The sequence below is a fragment of the Artibeus jamaicensis genome, unplaced genomic scaffold, assembly GCF_021234435.1.
Source record: "Artibeus jamaicensis isolate MK-2021 breed Jamaican fruit bat unplaced genomic scaffold, CSHL_Jam_final contig_1016, whole genome shotgun sequence".
Taxonomy (NCBI): domain Eukaryota; kingdom Metazoa; phylum Chordata; class Mammalia; order Chiroptera; family Phyllostomidae; genus Artibeus; species Artibeus jamaicensis.
Genome location: NW_026521195.1, coordinates 6,986,581 through 7,010,073, shown reverse-complemented (window position 1 = coordinate 7,010,073; position 23,493 = coordinate 6,986,581). Strand labels below are relative to the sequence as shown.

The 23,493-nt window shown below is 44.6% G+C and overlaps 1 protein-coding gene and 1 long non-coding RNA gene across 2 annotated transcripts in view; one reads left to right on the top strand and one right to left on the bottom strand.

Moving 5' to 3' along the window:
• LOC119035193 (uncharacterized) overlaps positions 1-14,123 on the bottom strand; it is a 115,333-nt gene extending 101,210 nt beyond the window's left edge. Inside the window, exon 1 of the long non-coding RNA XR_008390845.1 lies at positions 14,011-14,123. This is a non-coding gene — a long non-coding RNA (uncharacterized LOC119035193). The remainder of the gene's footprint in view (positions 1-14,010) is intronic.
• A 4,171-nt stretch (positions 14,124-18,294) lies between these two features.
• NPSR1 (neuropeptide S receptor 1) overlaps positions 18,295-23,493 on the top strand; it is a 99,668-nt gene continuing 94,469 nt past the window's right edge. Inside the window, exon 1 of the mRNA XM_037126477.2 lies at positions 18,295-18,438. Coding sequence (XP_036982372.2) covers positions 18,295-18,438 — 144 coding nt within the window. The remainder of the gene's footprint in view (positions 18,439-23,493) is intronic.

Genomic DNA, 23,493 nt, shown 5'->3' with positions numbered 1-23,493 from the left:
GTGGCAACTGCACCCTAAGCCGTAGTGAGTGGAAATTTCTCATCACTTCTTTAAAAACTCTGGAGGGTCATAACCAGTTCACGCTTCTGGGACAGTGCCCGCCAGGCTCCCGCATGGTATGCCTCTCCTGGCCTCTTCTCTCCAGCCGGTGGACACTTCTCAGGGCCGGTCTTTGGACATGGCCGCCTAGATGACTCCTTCAGGTCAGGGCTGACATTCCCTCCTGGGTGACACAGCTCTTGTTTGTAAGTACTGCAGGGTCTACGCGTGGCATTTCGACTGTCCTCCTTCCAGATAGAATATATACACTTCATTCATTCCTATTTCCTCAAAGCTTTCCTGTGGCTGGCACGAAGTATGTGCTCAATAATTCTACTCAACTAAAGAAAGTAAATCCGTTCAGCATGTCAGTATATTATATTCTCAGCTTCTTTCGAGCTCATCCCATTAGCCTGAAGTCCTTCAGGGCGAGGGTAGTGTATTCTTCAATCTCCCTAGCCCCAGGATGGCCAAATACACAATAGGTGCTTAATAATCATGTAGGCAATAAGTAAAAGTATGAATTTGCAAACTGGTTTCTTATGAACATAATACTTTATTAGCACATAGAGTAAACCAATAATTCTTGGATCAGATAAATGGCACAATTAAACAAAATTAAAGGAAAATTAAAGATAATATAATTTAATAAAAACTAAGGTAGCATCTTGTAAGTAGAATGTTTAGTTGATCTAATGAATCAGCAGTTGTTTTGAGATATTTAATCCTTGATCTCAGATAAATTATGGTTATTTAACACTCACTGAGCTTTTAAAATTTGTATTAAGTTCCACCTAACTTTAAAAAAATTATCTATATAATAAAGAGCTCAGACTTATTTTTTTGCTGCTGTTGTTTTCTTTTTCCAACTCTCTCCAAGATTAATGGGAGACCAAGGCTGGGAGCCATCCTCCCACTTTTAAGCCCCGTGATCTTGAGCAAAAAATCTCTCTGAGCCCCAGTGCCCTCATCCGTAAAACTGTCATGCCTCCCTTCAAAGGCGGGTGATGTTTCAATGAAATAATCCCAGAAAAAGTGCTGAACACAGTACCTAAAATGCTGAAACCATGGGGTAAGTATTATTATTGTTTTATTAGCAGTACCAACTTGTTTTTATTGAATTACACTAAAGTATGTACTCGGTTTTTATACAAGGGAATGGCAATTTCTCATTATACCCAATTTATTTATCTTTTATATATATTTTTGTCATTGTTCAATTACGGTTGTCCCCATATTTCCCCCATTACCCTCCTCTGCCCTGCCCTCCCCACTCCCACCTTTGATCCTCTCCCTCCATTGTCCTTGTCCATGAGTCTTTTATACATGTTCTTGGACTTGACCCTTCCCCTTCTTTCCCCAATTATCCCCCTGCCCACCCCCCTTGCCACACCATCACCCATGAGCCAGCACTGCCACCATCTTGGCCAAATAGCCCAACTGCAGGTTCCTGTCCTTTGTATTTAAGTGACTGAAACTAGACCACCCTGCCAGTCTTCACTCAGCAAGTAAGGGAGACGCTGGCTGGCAAGTGTTCCAACCCCCCGCCCTCTGACAATCTCTGCTCCCAAGGCCCCAGTTCTCCCCGTTATTTCTAAGAATTAAGTCAGGCAAGTCTCAGGGAGCTCCCTTGCTCCTGGGGAAAGAAGGAAAGGCAACAAAGAAAATGCTCTAAGACAAAACTTTCAAAACGTTAGCCATCCCAAAAGAGTGAAAAGATGGCTAGAGAAAACCTAGTATGTGGGAAATGGTTCTGAAAGATAATTTGGATTTATTCTTTAATTTCCTTTCTCTTATCCATCTAATGTCCATTTCCATTTAATTAGTAAGGAGCCAAATGAGCACATTCTAGGCAAATTGTAGCACATGCAAACTCTTTAAGACAAGCTTCAAAATCAATTTATATATTAGTTTTATGAGAACCAAAGGAAATATTTATTTATAGAAAAATAAATGCTTCAGGTAGGAAAAAAATCCTTGAAGAAAACAGCTCACAAATTCCTGTATTCTTCTATGAGAGTGGAGGTGGTAGGAAAGTAAGAAGTCTTAGAGTGCAGAAAACATCAACAGAACATCTCCAGTTGAGACCACATGGATCCAGTGTCTACTGTGTACCTCACCTTCACCTTGATTATCAAAGTAATCTTCCCAGTGTCAATGAAGGGGAAATACTGCTATCTTAGGATTACAGGTGAGGAAGTGGAGGCATAAAGGTGAGACTTCACAAGTCCAAATGACTCTTCGGGGGGCAGGATAGAGTGAGACTCAGGGCATGGCTGGCTTCATTTCCAGGATGATCCTCCTTCCATTAATCTATTCTGTGCACCACAGAGAAGTCCATGCCAACCAAACCCTGCTACCCATTGCGGAACTAGGTCACTGATGAGCAGGAAAAGCTCCAGGGATGGGCGCAGGGCCCCGAGGGGCGAGTGCACTGAGCAGGAAGCTCCCCTGGCCAGGAGCATGCATGTCCGATGGTTTTTACACATTTGGGGACGCAAACGAAACGGTTTTCACCATGGAGTGGAAAGAAACTGGTCGGGGGTAGAGGACAGCTTTTCTTCTCCCTCAGTTCTTCATGCATTCTTAGAAACAGAATTCTTCAGCCAAAGTCAGAAGGATGTGGCAGAGGCATGTGGGAGAGATGTGACATGTGACAGAGACTTCACATGCCATTACTGGAGGGGCCACATGGGAGATGTGACAAGGAACTCAGGTAGCCCTGAGGAGCAAAGATCCGCCCCAACTGACAGCCAGCAAGAAGAGAGGGACTGAGTCCCCAAACCACAGGAAAGCGGATTCATCCAGGGACCTGAATGAGCTCACCTGCAGGTCTGTGCCTAAACTTCTGACAGGAGTACAGTTCTCCCAACCCGGCCCCCACTGCAACCCTGCCCGCCTCAGAGCTCGGGGCCCAGCTGAGCCCCTCTTGGAGAAGAGGCAGCCCCGGGGTCAGCACTGGGGAGAAGTCTGATGCACAGGGAAGGGACAGCCTGAGTACTTCCTCCAGTGAGCTCCCAACGCTGCTCAGAGCAGGGAACTCAGCACCAGGCACCTGCGTCTGCACCCACACACAGGGAGCTGAGTGGGGGCGGCTCCGCAGTCTGCAATGCCTCCCGCTGACACCCCTTCCTGTGCCTCCCGAGCAACCCAACCTCTTTCCTCGCAGTAAGACAGACACATCCTGAACCCTGCCTTTCCCTCTGTCTGGGACAGTGTATTTGAACAGGCATCTAAACATCTCTCACTGAATCCATCAGAGAAACCAAATGGTTATGCTCTCCATTAGAATGGGTAAAATAGAGAAAAAGCTGAAAGTCGATGAAATAAGTCAATAGTTCCAGAGAAAGGGACCATTCTGAGAAAACAAAATAAAGGCTTTCCATTAGAAAGTCGAAGGAAAAATATATGTTAACAATTTCTGTTTATATTTTCAAAAAGATTCCACAGAAATTTGTATCTCTGAGAAGTAAAAAAGCTAGGAAGAAGAACAGTTGTTTTTGGATGATCAACATAATTAGGATAAAAATATGAGAGAGGCTACGAATGACAAAATACGTATTTTTAAACACTGAAATCGGTTAATTGTCTGAAAAGCTTCAGAAATTTTCTCAGAATGAGGAAAAAAGAATCACAATGAACATGGTAAACATACACAGTCAAATATGACAAGGCAATTTTATTCACCTATAACAGGAATTAGAGAAAGCACATATAAAAGAGATAGAATTAAAAATCACTTTTAAAATAATAAAATAAAATTCCTTGAGATGTAAGGAAGCTTTCACCTGCAGATGAAAAAAGCTACTGAGAACTTAGCAACATCAATATAGAGACCCACAGGCCAAATTTAAGGGAAAGTCTGCCAGGGAGCAGGGAAATGTGGTTTACAAGGTCACCTTCAGAGTTAACGAGTAGGTCAAGGGCAGGGAATGGATTTTAGAGCCAACAGGCAAACTGGCACAATAATCGTGTACTTTTATTTCATAAATAATATATCACTCCATATAAGAAAATCACTTATGGCAATTCATCATATAAATGAATCAAAGCATATAATAATAAAATAATGAAATGGCACTTGAAAATAGCAATAAAAGGACAAAAAGAACCAGACTTGAGCTGAACGCGAAGGCCAGCTCTGCTGAAGTCAAGACTGATCTGACAGTTTATTGCAATTATTCAATTATTCAATGTGGTTCTGGATATGTTGGCCCACGCAATAATTTCCTTACTCCCTACTAAAAAGCGAGAAAAAAAAGGAAAGAAAAAAATTGAAAGTGATAAATGTCAGAAAAGAGGGCACAAATTACCATTATTTTCATATGCAGCCAAATACGGGATGAATAATTTAGCAGAAACACAACGCTGAAATACTAGAAAGGTCTCTCTGAGATGAGAAAACATGAATATACGGCAGAAACGAGATGTCCTCACATAGAAAGTTTTCGTGTGTTACGGACTAAAAGTTTACGCCGCCTCCCTTCAAAAGTTGTATGTTGGAGCCCTGACTCCCAGTGTAGCTATGTAAGGGTGGGGCCCTGACCCCATAAGATTAGTGGCCTTATAAGGAGAGACACGAGCTCTTTCTCTCTCTCTCCCCCCCCACCTCTGCATTCATGTGCCAATAAAAGACCATGGGAGGACCCTGTAAGGAGGCAGCCATCTGCAAGCCTGGAAGAGCGCCCTCATCAAAACCCAAATTTCTCCACACCTTGACAGTGGACATCCAGTCTCCAGAACAGTAAGAAAACAAAGGTGTGTTGTCTCACTCACCCAGCCCTGTGGTATTTCCTGACGGCCACCTACCCTGGCTAACACACCACATCAACATGTCGATGCCCCTCAAGTTTGCCTATAAATTACAATCATTTCAATGAAAACATCAATGAATTATCTTTGAAAACTTAACTTCAATGCCTCTACAAGCTCTTTAAAATTGAATTTAAGAAACAAACTTTTTCTCAAATAAATTTAGAAGAAAAAGAACAACCACCCTATTTACTAGCACGCGCCAATACACATAAGTCATGCAGTGACATTATATAAGAAAGACTGGCATATACTAAGGATTCATAAAAATGTTAGTTATTATGGTCATCATCTCCCTGATTATTACTACTCACTTTTCATAGCTATTTACAATGTTTTAACCTTTATTGGGGGAAGCTGGGCAAAACACGGTTAGTTAATTAATTAATTAATTGTAGCAGGGCAATTTCAGCTTTAGGAAACTCCTATAAAGATGTCATTAGACTAATAGCCAAGATGTCTGCTGTGGCTCTGCTTATAACGACACAACAGTGAAATGTCCCGAGTATTCAATAACGCAGCGATATTAAATACATCAATATCACAGCTGATCCATACAATGGAAAAGGTTTCCGCAGGTGAGAATCACCGTCAGTCCCAGTCCAGTCGGGGAACGGGGTTGGACAGGTGACGAAGGAAGGGAGGGGGTGACGAGGCATTGCACCGCTGGGTGGCAGCAGGAAGTGCTCGGCCCTGAGCCAGGACTGAGGACCAAAGCTGTACTGTCCCTGGGGCTGGACGTGGAGGCCTTCTTGTGGGGGCCAGGGTTCCAGAAGACACCGGGGCCACAGAGGAAAGGGTTGCCCAGTGTTGGCTGGGGCCAGAGAGAGACCAGTTACTGTCAGAAGTAACACGGCACAGAGGGAAAGGCTGAGAAATACCCTGGCTTTTCCTCCCGCTGGTGAGTCTACCCGGAACACAGCAGAGGCAGGGAGCTTAAGGTCAGGGCAGTAAAAGGTGGGGGGTGAAGCAGAGAGAAACCAGCAATAAGGCAACATAACCACTATGCAATACGCACCGAAGAGGAAAACATCCAGGATGTATTTCAAGGAAAGAAACAGGTTATGAGCATTTATAGTGTCCAAATAAACCCAGAAATAGGGAACACACATACATAACCACATAGAAAAGTGTCTAGAGAACATGCACCAACAGAGTCATGTTAGCATTTGCCTGCATGATATTACCTTCGGGTTATTTGTATCATCTAGTTATTCTAAAATATATAACACTAGTGAGTTTAAATAATAAAAGGATAATTGAGTTTCTGGGTTAATGAAAAGAGCAACTTGATCACTAGCCCCATGGATATTGGACACAAAGAAGAGCTATTGCTACTGTGTTTACAGCCTTTATTTCCGAGAAAATAGAACTAAATTTATCTCCCAATAACAACATGTACGCAAGTGCATCTGATGTTCGCTGTCAGACAAACATTCAACATGTTTGCCCTTTTCTACTCACACGGATAATTGAAATAATAAGGTATATTACATCTGATTCATTTTTATCTCTTTCCTTAGTACATTCTAAATAATCTCTTTTAAGAATTCCTTTCACATTTGTTTCATTTTTATCATGTTCACCTCTATAATCCAGACAGTTCTATTTTATGGTTTTCACAGTTCAGTATCATTTATTTTACAACATGTAATCTCCATCCTTTTGGTTGTAATATTTTCCCCCTCAAAACACTATGCATTACTTGAATAGTACTAGAATACAGATCTGGTTTGGGAGGATCATTCTGATGTTAATGAGAAAGGAGAACGTTTCGCTTTTCCATCAGTGACCTTCTTCCAGGCTCCTCTCCGTGGGTGCACAGCAAGGGGGCAGTGATCACACCAGTTATTTTTGTAGAAATAATTTAACACAAAAGGGTGTTAATTACATACTGGAGAACTGAAAATGAAAATGAGAGGCACGGAGGTGGTAACTGGAAGGAGGAACCCCCATCCCTAGGGCTGGGAGGGCGAAGGGACTGGGATTATTCCAACATACACACTCAGAGGAGGGGGGCCCCCCAAGGAGAGGGTGCTGCTGTACCAGTACAGGGTGACCCCCCAATCCTGAAATTAATTGGTTACAGAATTTCTGAGTCTTCTTCACATTCCGAGTCCAACGCTCGCCCTGAATATGCCACACACAGGAAACCGTGAGAACAGGACGACTGTCCTCTCGTAACTGTGTCCTCAGTGGACCTCCTGTTCTTTTCCCCCCCGAACGCATGACATCTCAGACACAAGGACTGGCTTCCAGTCGTATGAGGGAGACGGCTATTCTGTGCCATGCCTTCTGTCGGGTGGAGGTCGAGCCTGAAGGACAGAACGTGATCAGAGCCCAGGCCCAAGGACACGGTGAGGCAGGACGGGAGGTGTGCAAACATCTAAGCATGAGGCTGAAAGAAATGAAAGGGGCACAGAGCTGGCTCTGTCCAGGAGCGGCCGCTGCTCACTCAGCTCTCCCAGATAACGAACACGCCCCCGTCCCACCAGGCGGGACCCCATGTGAGAGATGCTTCAGGCCTGGAGCCGGGGGCTGATGATACTCTCAATAACACACTTCTCGAAGCCGTCGATGAAATCACTGTTCTGGGAGAAGTTAAACTTACAGTTTCTGTGGCCTGACCATCTTCCTGGCCCCAGAGTTCAAGTTTTGATTAGTCATTGTTAGCCTTTCAGAAAGTCTTCCGTAGACACAGAAAACACCACTACAACGGTTCCCATCTGTGAAAGGATGGAAAGGGTTTCCTGGTTGGCACTTTCTTGGCACAAGCTTCTCAGAGGCAAAGAGGATCATCTATCTCCAAAACGTAATCCTTACGTTCTCCCTTTTTTTTTTTTTTGTTAGTTCTAGACCTAATTAGAGACTCCATCTGCCATCTGGCTCCCTTATGAGAATCCCCCAAAACTGGAATTACAAATTAGAAAACATATCTTTCTACACGTGCCCTCTATTTCTAGGTTAGCCCAGGGAGTGCAGGACCAGGAGTATTTCTGTGTGTGTCAAAGCTTCGCGCTCCTCCCTCCCACCCCTCCCAGTCCCGGGAAGGGCCTAGAGACCAGACTGCACAAACTCAAACTAAAAGGGCTCTGCAGTCCCAATACGACCCAGGGCATAAGTTGCCCTGTCAGTTCCTAAAAGTCTTAAAGTAGATGCTAAATATACACATGGAATATTTGACTTATTCTCTTCCAAGAGATATTTTAACTGCAATATGTAAGTTGAGGCAATATGGATCTAGAAAACAGTTACACATGGTTAATGATTCAAGTCCCATTAAAGCAAATAACTGAAAAACAATGAGATTAGTGAATTCTCATCCAGACAACGTACAGCCTTTTACTACAGTGGATGATCAGACTCTATGTTTAGTGATTTCTAATTTTCTCAAAGTGTAACGAGCAGCTCAAATTCTCAGCATGCATTACTTCTTTAAATGCATTCCATCTTTTGATTCACAAAATAAAATTAATTTTTTTACTTGAAGATTTAACTGATATGGAAAATTCGACAACTATTTAGAGACATTAATTTCATCCACTTTATGGGTAAATATCCATTTAAGTCAATTGTGTTTATTGTTTTTGAAAGTCTTGCCTGTCTTACTTTCCATGGAATTCCTTTTAGGTCCTGATGTATATATTATACATAAATTCCTCCACTTTTTAACTTTCCTAAAGAAAACTATGGAGCTCGCACAGAACTCCCATTTTCTCCTGAAATTTTCCAATTTACCGACAAGGACAACGATGATGATGATGATGATGATGGCGGTGATGGTGATGATGCTACCTTCTATTCCCTGCCCTCAGATGTCATTCAATCACCTTACACTAGAAGCCTTTACAACACTTTCACATTTACTCCTTTATTTAATTCTCGCACCCACTCTGAAACAGGTAATATCATAACCACCTTTATGAACGGCACAAGACTGAGTAATTTCACAAAATTATAGCGTTAGCAAGGACCGGTACACAGAAGAGCACCCACCCCTCCTGACACCCAGCACACAGCATTTCCCACCCTGAGCACAATCACTTTGACTTTTGATATTGCACATATCTCAGTTGGAATTTTATCCCTTAATTAGCCAGGTGGACATGATCTTAGGTAAACTCCTTACAACTCTCCTTGAGCTTCAGTTTCCTGATCAGCAAAGATAATAAACATATACAAATCACTTGGCACAGTCCCCAGAGAATCCCAAGTGTTTAATAAGTAGTCGTAGTGAGGATGCTACCTGGGGTGTAACTGACGCTCCATAGATGCAGCTTTCTCCCCCTCCAGCCGGATCACGTCAAGGTTTGTGGTGAGTGAGACTGTCATTAAATGAGCATTGATGGAGTAAATAACACTCACAAGTTGAACAATTGATTTTAATAGCTACCATGTATCAAGCACCTGCTAATGCGGTTTATACGTAAGGATACATCCTATTAGTACCTCCATTTCATATATTCAGAAACTGAGAAAGGAGGTGAAGTAACTTCCCAAGATCATTTAACAGAGAGCAACAAAGCTGGGATTTGAAGCGGTCAATCTGGTGTGAGTCCTCTCAGTGAAAGTCAATTCCAATATCAGTATTACATCCGAACTGTTTCAGCCAAACAGTGCAGCCAACCTGCATCGGAGGAAGCTGTGTTTGTTTTCTATTTCTGCAATAATCAGTCCTTGGAGCCCCCATCATCTAAACTTAATAAACCAACATTATCAATACCTTGCTCCTGAGCAAAGAGTTGCTCCTTAGAACAAGCCAGCTGACACGTATTCTCAACCATCAACTAGCAATTAAAATCCTTAACTAGGAAGAAGAAAGGCCCCCCTACGCAGATCAGGGCAGTGTCACCCGCTTCCTTGTTCAAAGACTCCGAAGCCTCCCTTTTTCCTACAGAGTCAAGTTCACATTCCTCAGCCTGTTCCTCAGAACCTCCCAAATCGGCCAGCAATTTAGTTTTTAAGCCTTATCTTCCCCTACTCACAACCTGAAGTCTCCACTTTTCTCTTAATTTCGCTTTCCCACTCTCACCTCCACAGCTTTTCTCTGGTTCTCCCTACATCGGGATGCCATCGAGCCTTCTCTCCACTGTCCCGGCCATTCTCCAAAGTGCATATGCAACTGGCCGCCCCTGCGGGTACCCCTCGCCTCCGCTACCCTCAAGGGGCGCCCTCTCCCCGGCTCTGGGGCTCCTCACTCCTCCGTGACTGCACAGCGCTCCTCGCGGATCCAGCGCCCGTGGCACATGGGTGCTGGGCAAGGAATCCACTTCAAAATCAAATTATTTGTAAATCGATCTAGTAAATATTGTGTCCAGACAAAATGTGCATGTTAAATTTCTTGAAAGACTATTATCATATTTAACTTACTGAGAGCATTAAAAATTCCAGTGCCTACCAATTAAAGTTTTTGTGAGGAGATGGTGGAGCAGAGTGATAAAAAAGGTGTCTGAGCAGCTTTTCCCATTCTTCACAAGGGAACAGTGAATAACGTCTCATTTCCAGTGTCAGTAAGTTATCAAAAGGAGGATTAGTCAATTTATTTAAAGACACAAAAATATACAAAAAACATATAGTTTTCATATGACAGAAGAAAAAAGTTAAAGAAAACCTTTAAAAAGATAACATAAAAAATATAAAGATGACATAAAGACTAAAGAAAAAATTTAAAATAATGGTAAAGGACAAAAAACAGAGGTAAAAATCAGGCAATTTGTAGAAAAAGACCAAACACAAAATGTTTAATAATAAATACATGGTTATATTACTGTCCTGTTAAAAGATACTCTGATATCACTGGCTGGTGTGGCTCAGTTGACTGAACACAGGCCTGTGAACCAAAGGGTCGCTGGTTCAATTCCCATTCTCCCTCTCTTTCTCCCTCTACTCTCTAAAATTTAATAAGTAAAATCTTTTTTAAAAAGATACTCTAATATTGAGCAGAAGTAAATAAATATAACCTAACTACAGATACACGTAAAGCCAATGACTAAGAAAGATAAGGAAGAAAAGATATACAGAGGATATTACTGGAAAATAATAAAGGCCAATGTGTCAGGGACTGGTATCTGCCCACCCCAACATCCAGGCTTAGCTGACTTCATTAAAGAACCCTCATTGTGTGGGGTGGGACAATATTCCCAGCTTCCCTTGCAAACAGGAGGGGCCGAGTCACCAGTGAACCAGGAGTGGAAGGTACTGGAGGGCGTGTCTAGGAAAGCTCCTTTAAAAGGAGCTGCTGAGTCCCTGTAGGAAATACCAGGGGGAAACTTACGGGATCTCATTGCTAATAGGAAATATATGCAAACTTGTCTAAGTCTTTGAAAAAGCATGTGGATGGAAACAGGTAAGGAAATTGAGGTTCTCAAAAATACACTAAAATTAATAAGGGTACCCATTAAACATTGGCATATGAGAGCTTTGTATGTGTGTGATTATGTAATCGTAAAGAGAATTCGATTTTTTTTCAGAAACAGATTATATAAAAATTTTAAAATATTTCAAAATACAGGCCTTGTCCGCAGACCATAATTTAAGAAATAAGTCAAAATATGAAATGGCATTGGATTGAACAAAAAATATCAGCATTTGAAAATCACTCACAAGTACTTCACTAGTCCAAGAAGAAATCCAAATACACACTACGTATATGGCCAAACATAATGAGAAAAACAGTGATATGGATCAGAATCTAGATGGCATTGCCAAAAGCACATTCAAAGGAAAATTCATTACCTTAAGCATAAAAGAGTGAAAATAAGCATTAAGCATTTAATCCAAGGGTCCTAATAAAAAACAGCAAAGTTAAGACAAGAAGAAGAAGGAATAGATGAAGCAGCAGCAGCAACTGTACCTTCAGAAACTCTTTTGCAGGAATTACCCCACAAGGATTTAGAAATGAATGTTCAATGTGCAGTGTTGGAAAAACCAGACGAATGAAACCTCGGTCACGTGGGGATGACTGAGTAAATCGTGGCCACAGTACATATTAGCATGACAGAGAGACACTAGAAATAACCCTTACATCTATTGACATAAAAGCTCACAATACATGGACTCGAAAAGGAGACTGTGAATCCATGCGCACAGCCTGATCTCAGGTGGGACTGAAGAACAACCGTGTCTGCATGTTCAGGTACTTAAAGTTTCACTGTTAAAATTAGAACAACGCACTTCTAAAAGCATGGGCTACCAAAGCACATTTCTTCTCGTGCCCTCTTTAAAATGGAACGTGGTGCTCCAATCCTCTAGGGGGTATATCTTGTAAATCACCAGAACTTGTACAGCCCCTTGTACCTATTAGAGCGAGCAATTACCAGATGTAGTACTGCTCTCATTTTTCCTCCAGGATCCTGAGGATTTCTCTCTGCCTTCAAAGAACGCTATTTTCTCTCCGAGGCTACTATTATTTTGTACAAATGATTTCAAGCGAGCCCTCCACACCACATCAAAACTGGGGCAAAAATAAAAGGAAGATGGAAACGCAACCAGCGTGGAAGTCAATGACTGTTTCCAATCATCTCTCTACTTGAATGTTTCCTTTACCAAGAGCTCTCTGTACCTTTAAAATGGGGGATCTTGCACCCACACAAATATTCTGGGAATGAAATGTTGTGACTTCATCAAGTGCACATCACAGCAATTAGAGGGAATCCCCCACCTCGTTTCCCTCCCTCATATCCTTTTCCACCTCTGCCTACATCATTAAAACCCCTGGAACCAATCCAATTCTACACGGATTCTAAAAGCGGCACACAGAAGTCCAAGTGCAGCAGCTGTGATGGGTCTGACCTAGCCAGCACGTGAGACAGTAGGACCAACACAAGCCAGGCTGCCAGCTCATTCCTTGGAGAGATAATTCATGGGCTGGAGGGCCTATTAACACCTGCAAGTTCATCTCTGTAGGTGGTGGCACATCCTGGTATCAAAGGATCGAAATCCCTCAGAGCAACTGAGCTTCTTTCGACCCAAACCCACAGGTGCTCACCCTTCTCCACACGGGTGGAGAAGAAAAGCGGCGCACTTCTCTCAAAGTAATTAAAAACCCCAACCTTCAAAACCATGACCTCCTCCTCCTGTGATCTCAGAACGTTAGTTCTCTGCACTGCGCACTTGGAGCTTAATCACACTCCGCCCAAATCACCTACAGTGTGTGTGATGCAGCCTGGACCGTGCCTGTTTGTTCTCTCCAACCAAACCCTGAACTTCCCCACAGCGCCTGACACCATATATTCCTCTCACAGCGAACTGCATTAGTGGATTTTGATGACAGACACCACTGTTTGATTCAGTACCACTCAAATCTTTGAACAGGTTGGAGGTGTTGACAAACACCTTGGGACTGCAGCAGGAGAGACTGTTGGTTGGAAAGGGTTGTGGCAAGGGCAGGAGAGGCACCCCGGCAGCTGGGAGAATGTTTCACGGGGGTCTCTGCAGACCTCTCAAGGGTTAGGCCAAAAGGGGGTCAGGAGGCTGTGCTGAAGCAGTTTGGGAGGGGAGTGTCAGGTACTGAGAGGGGCGGTGGGTGGGGGGATGATTTCAGAGCAGCCGGCTCGTTCCCGTGAAGGGCTGTAAACGGGCTCAGGCCGAGGGGAAGGACAGAATCTTACCCTAAGTGTGTCTGCCTGGCATTTTGTTCCAATGGGCCAGTGGGGTCTAAACAGTTTAGCTAAACACTTGTGAGGCAAAGAAAGGGAATTGGAGGGTCTGAGTCTGGCCTTGTCACAGGTGTCGATGACCCACAAGGGGGCACCCGTGAGTCTGATTTGAGTCCTTTGGGAAACTGGAATTAATAGCAGTGAGTGGTTTGGGAACGCAAAGAACACGGTTAAAGGTCTCCAGGGTCCCGGGGCTGAGGTATAAAGTTCAACATCGTCAGAGGGCACAAAAAGGAAAAGGGCAGCTCCTGCCCTCCAGGAATTTGGAGACTAAATGAAGAGCCCAGATCAATTTACACACGTTCCCAAAATAGCCATAATTATAACAAGAAAGGAAAGGAAAAGGAAAACATGGGCATTAAGAACAAGCAATCATCATATCACCACATTCCCTGAGATCAGGAGAGCAGAACGCACTTCCTGAACCACACCCCTCCCACTAAGAGCAAAGAAAATCCAACCGGTGGAACTGGACTTTTGTAATCCATGCTCCCTTCCTTACCTGGAAATTCTGCTTTCGGGCTCTGATTGGATAGTTTTTAAGGAACTCGAGAGTCCTGGAAAGGTGATCCAGTTGCACCTCTGGATGTCTCCAAAATAGACGTTAACGATGACTTCCTGTTGCTGAAAGGGAGAAGACGGACTCTGCCTCCAAAATAAAGAAATGAAGAAGTTCCCTCCCACTCCACGATGCTTGAGACTACGGGTGCCCAGTGGCTCAAACTGGGCCTTGAGAAGGGAGCGCCCAGGGATGATGGGGAGCTCACGAGCTGGGTCCCAGGAGTGCCCTGAGTAGCCTGTGGGGCTGGCAAGGGCAGACAAGGAGGACAGGACAGCGGCCCCCGGATGAAGACTGCAGACCAGCAGCCAGCATCATAGGCAGGACACAGGGACCTAGAGAAGGCTGCGCTCCTAGGACAGGATTTCTCTTCCCTGGATGTGTATTGGAATCACCTGGGGAGCTTCAACAGTCCCAGGCTTCAGGACGCTTCCTGGAATAATCTAATCAGAACGTTGGGTGGGGACACCCACGCATCAGTATTCTTTCAAAGCGCCCCAGGTTACTCCATTGTGCAGACTGGAAGGCGAACCCCTGCCCCGGGGAGCCGTGAACTAGTCACGTGCAGGACTTTGTGAACATGTCACATACAGTTTCATAGGGCATGTAGAGACGTGAGACCTTGAATTGAACAAACACAGCAAGTATGAAACAGGAGCAAAAAAGCAAAACCTAAACAGATTATACTGAAATTGAAGCCCATCACAGTCCTCACTCACCTAAGGCTTTCTTAGCTCTTATTTTACAGAAACAAAATCAAATACCACACATTCTTTCATGTCTAACTATTCTATGATTCAAAATTTATGCCCGTCAAATTTCTGCATTGTGTTACCTGTAGTGGTAGATCATTCATTCTCATTAGTGTATGTTTGCATCATATGAATATCCATCCCACTATTTCTTTACCCATTTCACTGTTAATGAGCATGTAGGTAGTTTCTAGGGAGGAGCAACCACAAACAGAAGTGCTTGATTCATCTTTACGTGTATGCAAATGTTCCGAGGAGTGAAACTGCGGGTCACAGAACATGAGCATATGTTCTGTGCTCACAGAGCACATGTTCAGCTTTAGATAATACTGCCCAGAAGTATTCCAAAGCTTTTGTACCAATTAACATCACTGCAGTAGTGGGCGTCCTTTCTCCTGTGGTCCATCAGTGCCTCTTTCATTTCTGTGGAAATACTAGGGATGAACTCAGGTAAGGAGTTCGATGCCAGGTGTATCAGTTAGGGTTTGTAAGAGAAACATAATCAGTAGGATGGGTGGAGGGAAGGGTGGGTGGCTAGATAGATATTAGAAATTGGCTCAGGTGATTATAGAGGCTGATAAGATCCAAGTTCTGTAGTCAAGAAGCTGGAAAACTGATGTGCCCTTGCAGTCCAAAGGCTGTCAGGCTTGAGACACCCCAAAAGAGCTGATGTTTTAGTTCAAGTCCAAAGGCCTGAAGAGAACAACGGCCCAGCTCCAAGCAGTCAGCAGCAGGAAGAGTTCCCTCTTACTGGTGGGAGGATCAGCCTTTTTCTTCTATTCGGGGCTTCAAATGATTGGGCCAGGGTCACCCACAGTAGGCAGGGCAATCTGCTTTACTCAGTCTACCCATGCAGAAGATAACCCCATCTGAAAACATCCTCAAGTGGGGTCTGTTTGAAAGAGGCTAAAGGGATTAGTCAAAGAACCGGAGTGCAGGTCCCAGGTATGTGGACAATGGTGTGGGGATTAACTAGGGAAGTGTGGAGGGGGGCCTACATGGAAGAGGGGTAGAGGGGGAAAAACCTGGGACAACTGTAACAGCTTCAACAACAAAACACACACAGACACATCCTCATGGACACACAGAGAATAATGTTTAAGCAAATGTCAGCACACCTTGCTGCCCAGTCAAGTTGACAAATAACCAGCACATGCTAGTCTGCCATTTTGTCTACAACCCTTCCTTTTAAGTGCTGTATAGTATTCCACTGTGGATATTATTTGCTGCAGATCACTCCTTTTCATACCATTTCGTTGTGTGACCACATGGAAATGTATTTATCCAGTCTACTATTGACGGGCATGGGGGCCATTTCCAGTTGGGGGTGTCTTGTTGATATCATCACCATAGATACTTGAGTTACTTCTGTTTTGTTTCTAAACAAGGTTGCAAAGGCAACTGTATGCGTGTCTCCTTGTGTGTGTGTGCATGTGTGTGTGTATATATATATATACACACACACACATACGTACATACATAAGTGTTTCTCATGGGCAGCCACAGATCAAGAAATGAGCACCTGGACCATGAGTGGAGAGAAAACAACACATCCAGAAGGTTCTCTCTCCACCTAGTCCCCATCCCAGGCATTACCATTCTCTCTCTCTCCACCCTCACCACAATATGACTTGACCAGCAGCTGCCCCTCCCAGAAGTTACTCACAGATTTTGTCTTACAAATTTGTATTGAAGGAAAATATAGCTACAAAAAAGTGCTTACATTTTAAGCGTGCAGTGCAATGCATTCTCCTAAATTGAACCTACATAAGTAACCCAGATAAAGAGAGGGAGAATTACCACCATCAAGGAAAGGAATGGTGCATTACAGGACAGGTGATTTTATCTTCACCGACCCTGCGAAACTGCTCTGCAAAGTGACCGTGTCGATTAACTCTCACATTGGAAGTGACAAAGTGTACCCATTTCCTGTCACCCCTGTCAACACTTGGGGTGGTCCCACCCTAGTTTTACTACACGAATAGGTAGAAGTTCTGCCCTGTGGTTTTAAGTTGCTTTCCCTTATTTTTAAAAAATATTATTGAGCTGCTTAAGCAGCGGTGTTTCCTGCCCCTGCCGGCAGGCCCGCGCGGGAAACCCTCTTCTTCTCTCTTTAATAAAAATAATATATTTATTTTTTCATATTTGTTGCCCAGTGGGAATATTTTGTGTTCGTTTTGCTGTTGGATGGTTCTGCTGTTTTGACCCTTTCTCTGAGAGCCTATAGCTCACACGGTTTTCTGCCTCCCACTCCTTCACTGTAAGCTTAATATCGTCTCACCTCTAGTGCACTGATGCTTCCTAGCTTCATGGATTATGCTAATGCTTCCCCAGAAACCTGCATGGGGGGCTAGTCTTTTACGATCATCACTACACCTGCTACCTCTTCACCCAGGTGTCGTTAACCAGCGGCTGTGCATTTGGCTTCGCAGAGCATTTTCAGGGTCAGTGGCCAGTATTACACTTGGTGGCCATCCCAGTAGCTGAGTTCCCACTATCTCACACCTGGCCCGCCACCGAGGTTGACATAGGCATTTGGGATTTGGTGCAGCTCAGTGCATATCCCCGTAAAAGCACCCCTGTCCAGGAGTTTCTGAAGACAGGGGTTATCATCTCATTTCCTTCGCCAGCTCTGGGATCCTGAACAAGTCACTCCAACCCCAGGAGCCAGCCTGCTCTGCTGTCAAATGGGACCATAGAGGTGCCCTCCCTGCCTGCCTCCCAGAGTGGTTTTGGATATCAAATGAAGGAGCGCTGGGCTGTTCAAAGTATTCCCTGGGGCACCAGTGCCAGTCAGGAAGAGGGGCTGTGGCTTATTGACAAACAGGGACCCCAGGCTTTTCAGAGAGCCGCCCTGTGCAAACCTGGGTGGAGCCGTGGATATGACATACAAATGTGCTGTTTGCCCACGTGTCCTGAAATAACGTGCAGGCCGCCTAGTCAATAGCTGGGTGAAGATGGTATTGAGTTGGAAGGCACCGTCGGTGGAAACAGACGCATAATTATGATTGGATTTCAGATGTGTGAGCATGACCTGAATTAATCAACCTGCTGATTAGCCCAAATTCCTATATTGTTAAGCTTGTAGCACAAAGAGGTGTGGGAGGGGTCCGCTGTGGAGGGAAAGAGCATCTGGGCAGGGAGGCCTGTGCAGAGAGCATCGCGTGGACGGCCACAGGTGGCTCTGTCCTGCTCTGGGGGCGAGGCCGGCCCGGGCAGGACAGCGGGGGTGAGAGGCTGTGCCTGCGCTCGGATCAGAGCTGCTGAGGAGTGAGCAGCACGTGGATCCTGCTGCCACCAGGCAGAGCTCTTCAATGAGGGGGGCTCGGGGGGGCTCTGTGTCTGCATAACTGAGCTCCAGCCAGAAGCCTCGGAAGGCAGAGGAGGTGCAGCTGCTGCCTGGCTCTCGGGAGGAGCTGGTCTCTCTCCCTTGGCTGCAGGTGTGGGGACGGCCAGGCTCAACTCCACCTGAGCCATGCCAGCCAACCTCACAGAGGGCAGCCCCAGCGCCAACGGGACCTCGGAGACACTGGATTCTCAGACAGCCGGCTGCTTCCCCACAACTTTCACGGAAGTGGTGGAAGAGGAGGAATGGGGCTCCTTCTACTCCTCCTTCAAGGTAAGCATCCCACCTTCCACGCCGAACACTGATTTTAAAAAGCAGGACAAGTAGACCGGCTCCTTTGTAACATAAACAGCCAGCATTGTAAATAGGGGCAGTTTGTTTTCTTTGCTTAAAAGAATGAATGAAAACCAAACTGATGAGCTACAGCAACAAGTTCTGTACAGCAAGAGAGGACCTACAGGGCAGTTTGTTATGAACACAGGTATTCTTCCTGCTGCTGCCGAAATGTGTGAATATGAATGGGTGATTTATTTTTAATTTTTCACTCTTTTCCTTAGGTGAGAGTTTGTTTAATCAATCCTACAGTTGTGCTGGAAATGTCTGTCTTGTAGGAGTTACTGCTGTGAGTTTTTTGCTGGGAACATCAGAGGGGCGGCAAGCCCCCACCCCCACCCAGGACAGGAAATGCCAGGAGAGACGTGGTCCCGGGATCATTGATTCTTTGCCTTGAGCATCAGTAACGACTAGACTCTTGGGTGGTAGTGGGTGGTGTGACTGTTTGCAACAAGTGTCCCAGAACAAATAAAGGAACCAGAGTTGGATGAGTTTTCAACTCACGTGTAGACAAGGGGGGCATGCAGGGATGTATCTCATTAAGCTGACACTGTTGCTCTCTTTTCTGCAACAAGAGAGTGGTCAGGGCCAAAGGAGGAACCTGGAAAACAACAGGTTTCCTGGTTCTTGCTTCAGGATGCGTGGGGCATCGGGTTATTTCACACACTGCCCGACGGCTGACTCTGGCATGGCAATAATTCTCAGGTCTCGAGCTGGCCCCTTATACCCTAAAGGAAAATACTTCAAGAAAAATTCTAGCAGTTTTTTAATTTTTTGCAACCTTCTTGGGTTCTAGAAATGATTTCATTTTTACCCAAGGCACAATAGAATTACTGTAATATCCACCTCCGTATTGGAGCTTTGATTCCGTGAGAACACAGAATAAAACTTTCAGCAGGGGGCCATCCCCAGAGCCATCCTCACGCCCCTCAAGGAACAAGACATGCTGTGTAGCAAAGCATGGCCCAGATATGTCACTTAGGCTGGCTGCATGGGACCCTGCACCTTGGAACCCCTCCTGAAGCATGCACGGGCACAGCCCCGCTGCCCAGCACCACCGCAGAAAATGCACACTGAAATTGGAGCTTGCTGTCATTTACCTGTTGGCTGAATAAGCCCCGCTATGAAACCTGCCTGCAGACTCAGAGCTTCTGCCTTGGAGAAGCAGGCTGCGTGCACCAAGAGGCACAGGGCTGCTCTCGGACACGCTGCCTCTGCAGCCTGTGTGACGTTCATAGAACAGGGTGAAGCAAACAGGGTGAAGGGAGACTGGTCATTGCAAAAGCGTGACCACCAGCAGTAATGCAGTTGTTCTGAGACTCAGGCAATACTCACTCCTGGCTGAAACCCCGTTTGCCACTTTTTAATTTTTACTTATTTATTTTTAGAGAGGGGCGAAGGGAGAAAGAAAGAGAGGGAGAGAAATATCAGTGTGTGGTTGCCTCTCACATGGACCCCACTGGGGACCTGGCCTGCATCCCGGCCATGTGCCCTGACTGGGAATCAAACCAGCAACCTTTTGGTTTGCAGCTCGTGCTCAATCCACTGAGCTACACCAGCCAGGGCAGCCATTTTTTTTTTCAGTACAGCTCCTGAAGGGACATTCTGAATATTTGGACAAACAAATCCCTCCCCCGCTCTCTACTAGTGTTCGTACTCCATCCTAGCAGCAGCTCTCTGAGTGCAAATGGTAACCACCTCGTTCTTATCTCATTCCTATTGATATGTTTGCCATCAGACAAGTGGGCCACTCGGCCGAAGAGAGAAACAGAAAGAGCAGGCCAAAAGCTGACAACGTCCTTTTTTTGTTTTGAGACATGCAAGCCTTGACTGAAACGAGCGATTCTGAGTTACACGGCAGTCAGTGCTGGTGTTTCTGGGAACCTAGCTGAAATGTCTCAGACTAACTTTTCCCAGGGCTCCCTTGGAGCCCAGGCAGCTCTGATGCACAGGTGAGAAGGATACAGTTCTGATAAAAAGAAAAAATACCCATGTTCGCTGCGATGCTTTAATCCCGCCAGCTTCTCCAGAAGAAAGCCAGAATCGGGTCTGTTTGCTGGCTTCCAAGAGTGTCCTTTTAAACCCCTCTGCCTTTACCAAAAGCAGTAAAAATGTCATAAAAATAAAAATGCGAACAGCACGAAAAGCAGCAGAACTAATAAGAACAGCAATTGCCACACATCTTGCTGAGGGCTGTCTTGGTGACAAGAACCCTTCTAAATGACTTCTGTGAAGGGTCTCACTTAATTCTCACCATTCATGGAGCACCCTTCCATCTGCAATTGCTTTCCATTCCCATCTGTGTTTATGTAAGTTCTACTCACTCTTTAAGGCTCTTTTTGTGCTGCTTCCTCCATGAAGCCCCCCTTAACTGATTCCTCCTCTGAGTTCCAGCAGTGTCATGGAGTGCACCTCTCCCCTTGCCACTTAATCCAACTCTGTCTTCATCTGCTCTTTCTGTATGTGTAACAGTCATTAAGCAACTCAAGTGGTAAAAGCAACATGTGATATTTGTTTCAAATTCTTTCCAGAAAGCAGCACCATCCTGGGCACACTCAGTAAACATTCACTGCAGAAACAAAGTGTGGGGTTCTCTTTCTGTCTGTTGCCTGCATGTTGTCAGACCAGGCAACAGGTGGCTTGCTTTCTCCATGACAGCAGCGGGGGTCTTGGTAAACACCACCACGTGGGGCAGCCCTGCCCTGCCCACCTTCTGCCAGCTGCACGCACTGAGGTCTTTCTCTGCAGGCACGTTCAGCACGTCCTCATCCCAACGTGCCCAGGGTAAGTTGTAGATCCCGGTGGGTGGGCTGTGGAATTAGTTGTGGCACCACAGACCAGTACCTCTGTTCCTGGTTAGCCCTGGGGAACACATACCCACTGCGTTTCAGCCCGACCCGGACTCGGCTGCCTTGCCTCGAACTCCAGGCCTGGGCTGCTAACTCGGCTCCCCGCCCAGCACTTCCATTCTTCTCTGAACTCCAAAGCTGTCTGGGCAGAAGGCAAGATATCCCTGCCTAGATCTTCCCAGCCCTTCCCTCAGAGGCTTAGATCCTTTTCCTCCTTCCCATCTCCACCCCCAAATCCTTGCCCTGCTCCCCACTGGTCTAACCTACTCTGCCATCTTAAGCATGTCTTTGGATACCATCAGGGTGTCAGCAATAAGTTCACCACCTTCTTCTTCTATCATGAACTTCAAGTGACTGGTACAATGCGCTCCTGGGTTCAAGGTCATTCATGCCCTGGTTTCCTTCACGGTTTCCAGTTTCTCATACTTCCGAGGTCCTATCCCACTTCCTTCCTCAAATCCCAAACCCCAGCATTAAGGAATTTTCTATCAGAAGTTTTCAAGGAGGATGGGCTTGTCTCTTCAGATAGTAAACCGGGGGCTTGAATAGTAAACCATGGGCAAGTTTTGTGGGGTTTTTGTCTTGAAGAATGTCTTTTATTCACACAAGTCAGACACATAATAATCATAAGCAACACTTATACAGCATTATATGCCAGACACTATTCTAGACACTTTACAGAGACTAGTCATTTAGTTTCTCGCAACATTGCTATGAAATAGGTACTAGTTTGAATCCCATTTTCGAGACAAGAAAACGGTTAAGTAACTGTCCAATATCACAAAATGAAGAAAGGACAGAAGCAGTATTCGAACCCAGATAGTGTGGCTGAAGTCTGCATATTATACTGCAGTGCTTCTAAAAAGTTCTTTAAAAATCGTGCAAGTGTGTTTGGATGTGAGAGAAATCACAGAGGCCTATCTGGCGGGGCTCGGATCTTGACAAAAAATAAATGCGGAATGAAAATGACTGAAGTTTAGGAAAGACCGGTTTAGATTGTCTCTAACTTTTAATGATAAGGAATGCTTGAATATCTTCTTAGACACACCTGGAAGAATTTCTGTAGAGTGGAAGCAGGGATGTATGGTATAAGTTGGTGGTCTAGTTTCATTTTTGCATATGCACCTGTCCAGATCTCCCAACACCATTTATTGAAGAGGCCATTTTTACCCCATTTTATGCTCCTGCCCCCTTTGCCAAATATCAGTTGATTATAGAGACATGGGCTTATTTTGGGGTTCTCTATTCTGTTCTATTGATCTGTGCATCTGTTCTTATGCCAGTACCAGACCATTTTGTTTACAGTGGCCTTGTAGTATAGTTTGACATCAAGTATTGTGATCCCTCCTACTTTGTTCTTTTATCCTTAAGATTTCTGAGGCTACTCAGGGTTGTTTTTGTTCCATATAAACTTTTGAAATATTTGTTCTTGATCTGTGAAATATGCCATTGGTATTTTAATAGGGATTACATTGGATCTATAGATTGCTTTGGGTAGCATGGACATTTTAATGATGTTAATTCTCCAATCCGTGAAAACAGTATGTGCTTCCATTTATCTGTATCTTCCTTAATTTCTGTAGTGTTCTGCAGTTTTCTGAGTACATGTGTTTTACCTCCTTGGTTAAGTTTATTCCTAGGTACTTTATTTTTTTTGTAAATGAGATTTTTTTCCCAGTTTCCGTTTCTGATATTTCATTGTTGGTATACAAGAATGCCTTTGATTTCTGAACATTGACTTTGCATCTCGCTATTTTGCCAAATTCACTTATTAGGTCAAGCAGTTTTTTAGTGGAGACTGTAGGGCTTTCTAGGTACACTGTCATGTCCTCTGTAAATAATGACGGTTTACTTCCTCCTTTCTAATTTGGATGCCTTTTATTTCTTTTTCTTGTTTGATCACTATGGTAGAACTTCCACTACTATGTTGAATAAAAGTGGTGAAAGTGGACACCCTTGTCTTGTTCCTGGTCTTAAGGAGAAAGCTTTTAAGTTTCTGCCCATAAAGTATGATATTGGCTGTAGGTTTCTCATGTGTGGCCTTTATTATGTTGAGTTGTGCTCCTTCTAATCCCACTTTGCTGAGTGTTTATCATGAATGGGTGCTGTATTTTATCGAATGCTTTTCAGCATCTATTGATATGAT